The sequence below is a fragment of the Coregonus clupeaformis genome, chromosome 1 (assembly GCF_020615455.1).
Source record: "Coregonus clupeaformis isolate EN_2021a chromosome 1, ASM2061545v1, whole genome shotgun sequence".
Classification (NCBI taxonomy): domain Eukaryota; kingdom Metazoa; phylum Chordata; class Actinopteri; order Salmoniformes; family Salmonidae; genus Coregonus; species Coregonus clupeaformis.
In genome coordinates this window covers 54,369,304-54,380,709 of record NC_059192.1, presented here as the reverse complement: position 1 = coordinate 54,380,709, position 11,406 = coordinate 54,369,304, and the positions used below count along the sequence as shown (strand labels likewise).

Here is an 11,406-nt window from a genome sequence, read left to right as displayed (position 1 = left end):
TGTCGTGGTAACAGAATAACTGTTCAGACAGAATGTCATATATCACCAAACATTACACTCATTAATTCACTCAACTAATAGTCTCTTCAGCTCCAGCGCTTTCCGACAGGGTTAAAATAAAATAATAACCCAGAAGAAAACACCTTTCTACATAAAAATACTGTTTGTTCCATTTATCCCCACAGAGTTCCGATAACTGCAGATACTTAAATCTGATCTGAAAACAATACGACAAACATGTAGAGAAACATAATGCCTTTAGTGCCTTATACACACACAGTGGTCTGAAAAAATAAGTGTGGAAAACTTCTTCTGCTTGTATATAAAAGTGCCTCAGTCGGGCCATAGAGTCAGTGGTTATAGGCCCGCCTGTAGAGTAGTGTTCATAGGTCAGTTTAAAATCCTTCAAGTGGTTTGGTCTCTCAACGTTTCTTCATATGATTGATAAGATTGTCCTTGTACAGTCCTGTTAAAGCCTGCGTGGATTTGCATATCAATTGTTGTCTCAATCGTCTCAACTGGCTCCCTTCCCCTTGCCTAATTTCATTCATCCTCACTGATGTGAAAGAGCTGGCAAAGTGAGATCAAATCACCCTGGAACCTTCGAACATATTACTACCACCCATCCTGACATGACAGGTCAGAGCAGATGAAGCAGAAAAAGACGCAGAGAGAAGACGAGGAGAGGAAGCCACTGTGGACCAATAAGGTTGCATTTAGACAGGCAGCCCAATTCTGACTTTTTTCCACTAATTGTTCTTTTGACCAATCAGATCAGCTCTAAAAAAGATCTGATGTGAAAAGATCTGATGTGATTGGTCAAAATACCAATTAGTGGAAAAAATATTAGAATTGGGCTACCTATGTAAATGTAGCCTAAGACGCAGCCAGTGTCCAGTTCAGGATGAGCAGGTCTAAGCCAGGCTTCTCTGTCTAGGCTTGATTCTTGGGTAAAGCTGTTGAGAAAGCAGACACACACACTGCTTATTAGGTACATTGGAATATTATCAAACAATAATTAACCTCTTAATGCAAAGTTATTCAGTAATGTTTAACTTGAGGAAACTCAGTTCTGACACTGTGACTCACTCCCAGAAGGTTCCGAGGGATGTACCCCTCGGTGTCGCCCATGCGTGCCCACCACCACTCGATCTCGTCCTCGTCTTCCCGGCGAACAATGGTCATGCAGTCGCCCTCGTGGAACACCAGCTCATCAGAATTGTCATTGGAGTAGTCCCACAGGCCGTAGACCACGCCCCTGTTCATGATGCCCATCTTCTCCTGCACTCCTGGAGGAGAGAAAGGAGGAGAATGGGTGTTAGTAGAGCAAGAACACACACACTCAAACAAAAATGTACAAAGCCTACACACACAGATATATGCACGCAAACACATAAACTTTCCCAGACATAACACTCAGGGCTATAGGACCAGTAGATGTTGAGCTACTAACCATAGAGGAACTGGGAGCACTGGGTGTATCCCTCCTCCATCTCCTCACACTTATCCGCTGCTGTCTGCATGTCGCTGTAGGTCATAGCAAACACTGCTGCTCCCGACTCAACCAGGAACTTACACACCTGCACGTTATTACAGGAGGCAGCGCAGTGCAGCGGAGTCCTGAGGGAGAGGGAGAGAGGGAGAGGAAGAAAGAGAAAGATTGTGATAAGAAAAAAATAAAAATAATCTAACCATACATTCCAAAATTCTTTCAAGTAAGAGTTCAAGTTGGACCGCAGTTTATAACACTCCTTTCACTGGCTGCAGTAAGAACCACAATCAGAGGTGTTGGTAGTATAGGGTCCACTCACCATCCATCACTGTCGGCTGCGTTGACGCTGACGCCAAACTGCACCAAGAACTTGACGATCTCCGTGTGTCCGGCACAGACTGCGTTGTGGAGGGCTGTGATCCCCTCATCATTAGGCAGACTAGGGTCCTCCACCTGAGATGGGAGAGAAAGGTGGATACGATTTTACAACTCGGTTTACACACACAGAATATTTTACACCCACTTAATAAAATGTATAATCAGCTAAGACAAAAAAAAAAAAACATTACGACTACTTCACTTTTTGTGAGTGATGGTTTACCAGCTACCATGCTACCTGCTATTACAAAAACACCTTACACATTTTCCTTCACTACACACAAGCCTGTTAAAAAGCACTTGTAAACACTGTTCGTCTATGAAAGTTTTTGTTTACAAAATACCTTAATAGAGAGCTACATTAGGGAATAATATAAAGTATATACAGTTGAAGTCGGAAGTTTACATACACTTAGGGTGGATTCATTAAAACTCGTTTTTCAACCACTCCACAAATGTCTTGTTAACAAACTATAGTTTTGGCAAGTCGGTTAGGACATCTACTTTGTGCATGACAAGTAATTTTTCCAACAATTGTTTACAGACAGATTATTTCACTTATAATTCACTGTATCACAATTCCAGTGGGTCAGAAGTTTACATACACTAAGTTGACTGTGCCTTTAAACAGCTTGGAAAATTCCAGAAAATGATGTAATGGCTTTAGAAGCTTCTGATAGGCTAATTGACATCATTTGAGTCAATTGGAGGTGTACCTGTGGATGTATTTCAAGGCCTACCTTCAAACTCAGTGCCTATTTGCTTGAGATCATGGGAAAATCAAAAGAAATCAGCCAAGACCTCAGAAAAAAAATTGTAGACCTCCACAAGTCTGGTTCATCCTTAGGAGCAATTTCCAAATGCCTGAAGGTACCACGTTCATCTGTACAAACAATAGTACGCAAGTATAAACACCATGGGACCACGCAGCAGTCATACCGCTCAGGAAGGAGATGTGTTCTGTCTCCTAGTGATGAACGTACTTTGGTGCGAAATGTGCAAATCAATCCCAGAACAGCAGCAAAGGACCTTGGGAAGATGCTGGAGGAAACAGGTATAAAAGTATCTATATCCACAGTAAAACGAGTCCTATATCGACATAACCTGAAAGGCCGCTCAGCAAGGAAGAAGCCACTGCTCCAAAACCACCATAAAAAAGCCAGACTACGGTTTGCAACTGCAAAGATCATACTTTTTGGAGAAATGTCCTCTGGTCTGATTAAACAAAAATAGAACTGCTTGGCCATAATGACCATCATTATGTTTGGAGGAAAAGGGGGGCGGCTTGCAAGCCAAGGAACACCATCCCAACTGTGAAGCATGGGGGTGGCAGCATCATGCTGTGGGGGTGCTTTGCTGCAGGAGGGACTGGTGCACTTCACAAAATAGATGGCATCATGAGGATGGAAGATTATGTGGATATATTGAAGCAACATCTGAAGACATCAGTCAGGAAGTTAAAGCTTGGTCGCAAATGGGTCTTCCAAATGGACAATGACCCCAAGCATACTTCCAAAGTTGTTGCAGGACAACAAAGTCAAGGTATTGGAGTGGCCATCACAAACCCTGACCATCCTATAGAAAATGTGTGGGCAGAACTGAAAAAGCGTGTGCGAGCAAGGAGGCCTACAAACCTGACTCAGTTACACCAGCTCTGTCAGGAGGAATGGGCCAAAATTCACCCAACTTATTGTGGGAAGCTTGTGGAAGGTTGCCCGAAACGTTTGACCCAAGTTAAACAATTTAAAGGCAATGCTACCAAATACGAATTGAGTGTATGTAAACTTCTGACCCACTGGGAATGTGATGAAATAAATAATAGCTGAAATAAAATCATTCTCTCTACTATTATTCTGACATTTCACATTCTTAAAATAATATATAATTTATAAAAATAATTTTTACTAGGATTAATTGTCAGGAATTGTGAAAAACTGAGTTTAAATGTATTTGGCTAAGGTGTATGTAAACTTCCGACTTCAACTGTATCTATACATACACAGACATAGTCTTACCTCGTAGATGATCCTCTGGACCAGGTCAAACTCTCCCTCCAGAGAGGAGTCCAGGAGCAGGGCCAGGGGGTTAAACTTTACCCTCATACTGTGGTCGATCCTTTCCGAGCCAGTCTTACGCAGGTTGGTCCTCTTCCCCTAATACAGACACACGGAGGTGAGTACACTTTTCAAACAATGTCACACCTTGATGAAGTCACACAGCCACTGACACACACTCACAAGGAAGTGTCTGAGAATGTTAGCTAGTGTCCTATCCCATCTGTGCTCAAATGGATAGAGAGGTGATGTATGGAGGTCCTTGAGCCACATTCCAAATCAATGCTCAGTTCACTTGGAACGGGTGCCAGTCCACAATGCAACACCAAGCTAAAGAAAAATTAACACATTGCAAACACGATTCGATAGAGCATCCAGAGTATCCATTGATTGTGCATCTACCCTGGCTTGAAAGAGAAAAAAGATATGAGCAATCTGTTCCTTCAGCTCCTAGCTCAGTACTGAGCTTATTGTGACGGGACCAAATCATTGAAGAAACAAAATGGTTTCACTAAGCAACCTGATTATTACACAACCAGATTATGGTAATTACTAGCCCCATGAAAGAAAGGGCCCTTTTGACATTTCATTGTCACCTTTGAATGGGGGAAGAGTGAAGGCTTACTGAAGCATAGCTATTTCTTTTTTGATTAGGATATATTGAATAGAGTGGCTTGCGAAAGTATTCACCCCCCCTTGGCATGTTTCCTATTTTGTTCCCTCACAACCTGGAATTAAAATAGATTTTTTGGGGGGGGGTTTGTATCATTTGATTTACACAACATGCCTAACAATTTGAAGATGCAAAATATATGTTTTATTGTGAAACAAATAAGAAATAAGACAAAAAAACAGAAGACTTGAGTGTGCATAACTATTCACCCCCCAAAGTCAATACTTTGTAGAGACACCTTTTGCAGCAATTACAGCTGCAAGTCTCTTGGGGTATGTCTCTATAAGCTTGGCACATCTAGCTACTGGGATTTTTTTGTTGTTGGCAAAACTGCTCCAGCTCCTTCAAGTTGGATCGGTTCCGCTGGTGTACAGCAATCTTTAAGTCATATCACAGATTCTCAATTGGATTAAGGTCTGGGCTTTGACTAAGCCATCCCAAGACATTTAAATGTTTCCCCTTAAACCACTCGAGTGTTGCTTTAGCAGTATGCCTAGGGTCATTGTCCTGCTGGAAGATGAACCTCCATCACAATCTCAAATCTCTGGAAGACTGTAACAAGTTTCCCTCAAGAATTTCCCTGTACTTTGCGCCATCCATCATTCCTTCAATACTGACCAGTTTCCCAGTCCCTGCCGATGAAAAACATCCCCACAGCATGATGCTGCCACAACCATGCTTCACTGTGGGAATGGTGTTCTTAGGGTGATGAGAGGTGTTGGGTTTGCCCCAGACATAGCGTTTTCCTTGATGGCCAAAAAGCTCAATTTTAGTCTCATCTGACCAGAGTACCTTCTTCCATATGTCTGGGGAGTCTCCCACATGCCTTTTGGCGAACACCAAACGTGTTTGCTTATTTTTTTCTTTAAGCAATGGCTTTTTTCTGGCCACTCTTCCGTAAAGCCCAGCTCTGTGGAGTGTACGGCTTAAAGTGGTCCTATGGACAGATACTCCAATCTCCGCTGTGGAGCTTTGCAGCTCCTTCAGGGTTATCTTTGGTCTCTTTGTTGCCTCTCTGATGAATGCCCTCCTTGCCTGGTCCGTGAGTTTTGGTGGGCAGCCCTCTCTTGGCAGGTTTGTTGTGGTGCCATATTCTTTCCATTTTTTAATAATGGATTTAAATGGTGCTCCGTGGGATGTTCAACGTTTCTGATATTTTTTTCGAACCCAACCCTGATCTGTACTTCTCCACAACTTTGTCCCTGACCTGTTTGGAGAGCTCCTTGGTCTTCATGGTGCCGCTTGCTTGGTGGTGCCCCTTGCTTAGTGGTGTTGCAGACTCTGGGACTATTTTGTGTATGTCCATTATATGAAATCCAAATAAAAATGAATTGAAATTACAGGTTGTAATGCAACAAAATAGGAAAATCACCAAGGGGGATAAATACTTTTGCAAGGCACTGTAGGTTCCTCTTCCTACTGCACTTGATCAGGATTACTGTGCTTATATAACCAATGAGAGGGTGGAGGGTGAACATGTAATCTATAATCTGAACAGTCAGAAGAACCCATGATTCGACTATGAGACTGATAAACAACATGAGGCACATACAGTACTGTAGAGTACAGTCGGCTATTGTTAATACATGCTATGGCTTAGGACTGGTAAGCTATTTGCAGCAAGTAGAGGATGTGTTTGGTCTGGGACTGGTGTTAAATGTGTTTGATTGCGAGCTGATGTTTATGAGTGTCATGGAAGGCATTTAAAATGAAATGTATCATAATTAAAACAACAGTGTAACTTAGGTTTCTTACAGGTGGCAATGTGACCTGTCCGGTGACCTCCGGTGCCTGCATACTGAGAGTGTCCTCCTCCAGGCTCTCCTGCTCAGCCCCGCTGGGGTAGGGTGGTGGGGGGTAGGGGGGGAACTCCTCCATGAAACTCTCTGGAGGAAGGGGCAGGCTGGGCTCCTCCATGCCAGCAGCAGGGGGGGGCGATGGGGGGAACAGGGGCTGGTCAGGTCGCGGCGCAGGATGGGCCGGATGGGGAGGGGGGGTGAACTCCTCTTGGTCTCCCTTTGGGATGGCTGGTGGGGGAGTCTGCTCCGCAGGGAGTGGGGGGAGGAGGTTAGGGGAGGGGGGCAGGACTTCACCAGCCTCAAGTGTTACACTCTCCTGTTGGTTGCTCTCCCCACCAATCTGGGCCCCTGGAACACCAGGCCTTGCCCCTCCCTCCTCCTTCACAGCCTCGTGTGTGGTGGGCGTGGTGAGGATGGTCTCCATTGCAGCCAGTGTGGTTTTCTGGTATAGCAGTTTCTGGATGTTGGGCCCCGCGGGGCCCTCGGGCTCTGTGATAGAGCTGCGTTTCTTCAAGGGCCGTGGGGCGTTGTACAGCTTCTTCCTGAGGGCCTCCAGGTCCCCGTCGCTCTGGTGGCGGTAGGGATTGGAGATGAAGGGCAGCAGCTTGGTCGGGCTGAGGGGACGGGGGGTGCGTTCTGTCTCCCCCTGCTGTCCCTCGGTGGGGGGGGCATGGGGGACCCCGTGGTCCACCTCAGAGTGCTGGTCTGGGGAGTGTTGCTGCTCGCTGTAAGGATTCTCTGGATGCTGGGGGCCTCCGCCGGGGATCACAGGCTTACCGTACACTACACACACAGAGAGAGACACAGAAATTTACATAGAGAGAGAATCGGTTAGGATTTAAAGCAGGCTTTAAACCTATTTTCCTGCTAATAAACAATGACACAACAGGACCAGAGTTGGAGAAAATCTAACATTTGAATCAGCTTTTAAGAAATACCCCTTGACTTTTTCCACATTTTGTTATGTTACAGCCTTATTCTAAAATGGATTAAATAAAAAAAACTGGTTTGTATAAATGTTTGCAAATGTATTAAAAGTTAAACACAGAAATACCTTATTTACATAAGTATTCAGACCCTTTGCTATGAGACTCGAAATTGAGCTACGGTGCATCCTGTTTCCATTGACCATCCTTGAGATGTTTCTACAACTTGATTGGAGTCCACCTGTGCTCCGAGACAGGATTGTGTCGAGGCACAGATCTGCGGAAGGGTACCAAAGAATTTCTGCAGCATTGAAGGTCCCCAAGAACACAGTAGCCGCCATTATTCTTAAATGGAAGAAGTTTGGAACCACCAAGACTCTCCCTAGAGCTGGCCGCCCGGCCAAACTGAGCAATCAGGGGAGAAGGGCCTTGGTCAGGGAGGTGAACAAGAACCCAATGGTCACTCTGACAGAGCTCTAGAGTTCCTCTGTGGAGATGGGAGAACCTTCCAGAAGTACAACCATCTCCGCAGCACTCCACCAAATCAGGCCTTTATGGTAGAGTGGCCAGACGGAAGCTACTCCTCAGTAAAAGGCACATGACAGCCCGCTTGGAGTTTGCCAAAAGGCACCTAAAGACTCTCAGACCATGAGAAACAAGATTCTCTGGTCTGATGAAACCAAGATTGAACTCTTTGGCCTGAATGCCAAGCGTCATATCTGGAGGAAACCTGGCACCATCCCTACGGTGAAGCATGCTGGTGGCAGCATCATGCTGCAGGGATGTTTTTCAGCGGTAGGGACTGGGAGACTAGTCAGGATCGAGGGAAAGATGAACGGAGCAAAGTACAGAGAGATCCTTGATGAAAACCTGCTCCAGAGTGCTCAGGACCTCAGACTGGGGCAAAGGTTCACCTTCCAACAGGACAACGACCCTAAGCACACACAGCCAAGACAACGCAGGAGTGGCTTCAGGACAAGTCTCTGAATGTCCTTGAGTGGCCAGCCAGAGCCCGGACTTTGAACCCGATCGAACATCTCTGGAGAGACCTGAAAATAACTGTGCGGCAACGCTCCCCATCCAACCTGACAGGGCTTGAGAGGATTGGCAGAGAAGAATGGGAGAAACTCCCCAAATACAGGTTTGCCAAACTTGTAGCGTTATACCCAAGAAGACTCGAGGCTGTAATCGCTGCCAAAGGTGCTTCAACATAGTACAGAGTAAAGGGTCTGAATACTTATGTAAATGTATTTATTTTTAATAAATTAGCAAACATTTCAATAAACATGTTTTTGCTTTGCCATTATGGGGTATTGTGTGTAGATTGATGAGGGGAAAAAACAATTAAATCAATTTTAGAATAAGGCTGTAACGTCACAAAATGTGGAAAAAGTCAAGGGGTCTAAATAAAAACACAAAACAAAATTCAATTCAAAGTTCAATAAATTGTATTTGTGGAGTGCCTTTGTTACAACTATGAAACAGAAAGCATCTGTTGGAACACTAACAGCTTCTTTTTATAACGACAAAATAAAAGAAATACCCCAACCACCAAGACGCACGGTCAGCAAGACGCGTGGTCAAATGAAAACATCAGTAGCCTAAACATAATTTTAAGCGCCAAGTGTGCTTGATAAACAGTGAAACTCAGCACAAAACCAATAATGGCATTATAAGAAATGTAAGTGTCGATATGACAGCAGTCAAAAATAGTCAATTATTGTTATAACTCCAGTTCTGTTTGTGATATCAATATTCTAACAATGACAGATTGTTATATAGACTTATTTAGGAAAAGTCAAGGAAGGAGGGGGACATTACTTTAAAAATGTCAGATTAATAAAATGTTTTAATTCATGAGCAGTCCAAATTACTGCTTTACTGGTTCTAGTGTTAAACAATGTCACGCAAAGGCTTCCTCCAAAAGGGAATCCGCCCTAAACATCCCGGACCTAAGTCCTATGGAGTTCAGCAAGTGGCTAACGGGGCAGGATTGTGAGATCTGAAAGCTCCTAGTCACGAGCTGGCACATCAGGCGGTGGGTGTTAGATTCAGTCGCTGGGCTCAACTCCAATGGAATTCCTCTCACCAAATGTGCTAAGTATGACCTTACCATCACCAACACTCTCGTCCACCATAAAAATAAACTCAATGCATCTTGGAGGCACCCCCGCTCCAAACGGTGGCATCTCATTGATTATGTCATTGTTCGAGCTAGGGACTTCCGTGATGTTAACGTCACCAGGGCCATAATCAGTGTAGATGACTGCTTGACATATCATCACCTTATCCGCTCCACAAACATTGTTGAAGGACAACGAGGCAATCAACATCCGATGGAGAGAGCACTTTCAAGAACTCATCAAATGCAACAGCATCGCTGAACTGGAGGTTATCAACCAAATCCCCCAGAGATCCATGAGAGGTGACATGGGGGAACCTCAGTGTGACCGAGGTGCATGATGCCATCAGGAGCCTGAAAAACAAAGCCACCGGGTAGGCTTGGGCGGTATACCGTATATACCGTATACCGGGGTATTTGGAAAAAGCCGCGGGATGGTTATTCAATACCGTCAAAACTATTTATTTTAAGTTTTTCAATAACTTTCAATATTTGTAACTACTTTTTAAGTTAATACCTGCAGTCAACTTGTGCAATATGTTAGGAGATAAAGCAGATTGTGTTCTTCATTTCACCTGTCACATTATTTTACAATATGAAGCTTTTCCAGTTGTCTTGAACGCTCTGAAGTCGGAGATTTCCAAGTTACTAGTTGTTTTGAACACAGCATTAGTCTCAGTGGAGGGAGGTAGAGAGCAGCAGAGGGTCTGCCTCTCACGGTGCCTGCTCTCTGCTTTTCCCCCGGTGAGACTGACCAGAGAGAGGGGACACAGTCTTCCACTTAATGGTGAAACTCGTGTTGCACCGCATCAGCCTAGTGTTGTTCCTATGACCAGAGAAACAGAAATATTCCTCGATTTTAAAATGTACACGACGAGCTACTAATAATAATTAAAACGCAGGACTATCGATACACTTGGCTACTCATTCATTGCAGCGCGAATGAAAGTAGGGAGAAGTGCGTTTTGTAATAGTGTTGAATAAAAACAGTATTGACAGCGCTGAATAAAAAGTTAGACATGAACTCACTCATAAAAACAGCAGCTCTTTGCTATATTCTTTGACAGTCTATTCTGGTCATGGTTTCAAAAGTTATGAAATCTCACATAGGCCAGTATCAAACTGTGCTGTGGCCGGAGTCATGATTTGAGCTATTCGATTGATCATCGCAGTAGGCACACTCGATTTAGCCACAGATCTCCCGGTCTGCCGGGTTGGTGGAGTTTATCTTTTCCGATAAATTAAATGGATCAAAATGGGAACACTTTGCCTACCCTGTACACAGGGCTTCTGAAACAAGTGCACCTACTGCCAACAACGCAACATGAATAACACGAAAAAAGGAACGCAAGCCTTTATGCCTTTACCATTGGCTTTTCTACAGAAATGTTTGGTGATCGACTACGAGTGCCTTGAAGATTGACCAGTCGATCGTGATTGACCGGCTGGTGACCACTGTACTCCTCCATTCTTCTCCCCTTTGCTCTGTGTACACATGCTGCTCTTCCTTCAGAAAAGCATCAAAACTTTGTTCATTTGCAAAATGTCTCTCATTCACTTTCGCTTGTAAATGTCCACACTCACCGAAAATGACATTCTGTAGCTACTAGCTATGCTTGTATAACTTTATGAGCTGGATTTACCCATTTTTGCAATTAGTTTATGTTCGATTTCGCTCGTTAGCATTTAGCTAAGAGCGTCTATGTGATTTTGCTATTAGTTTGTGAAATGTTGTTAGCATTCTGGTAATAGAGGCCCAATGGGCTTTTCTTGCATTTTTAGCACCCCCTTGTGTGCTATGCCAGTAATACCGTAAATCCCGGGCTGAGAGAAGGACAGTGTGACGATATAAAAATCTGGATACCGCCCAAGCTTACCGCCGGGCCAGACGGGATTCCAGCAGAAATCCTAAAGGAAGGCGGACCAGAGCTCCTGCACCACATACATGCCCTGCTCCTGAAG

At 44.2% G+C, this 11,406-nt stretch overlaps 1 protein-coding gene across 2 annotated transcripts in view; it reads right to left on the bottom strand.

Moving 5' to 3' along the window:
• Positions 1-777: 777 nt before the first annotated feature.
• Positions 778-11,406, bottom strand: part of LOC121570634 (apoptosis-stimulating of p53 protein 2) — a 67,665-nt gene continuing 57,036 nt past the window's right edge. For both annotated transcript variants that reach the window (XM_041882112.2, XM_041882118.2), the window contains 6 exons: positions 6,353-7,179; positions 3,886-4,023; positions 1,812-1,945; positions 1,454-1,620; positions 1,090-1,289; positions 778-956 (listed from right to left, as the gene is read on the bottom strand). In XM_041882112.2, coding sequence (XP_041738046.1) covers positions 915-956; positions 1,090-1,289; positions 1,454-1,620; positions 1,812-1,945; positions 3,886-4,023; positions 6,353-7,179 — 1,508 coding nt within the window. In that variant the 3' untranslated portion in view covers positions 778-914. The remainder of the gene's footprint in view (positions 957-1,089; positions 1,290-1,453; positions 1,621-1,811; positions 1,946-3,885; positions 4,024-6,352; positions 7,180-11,406) is intronic.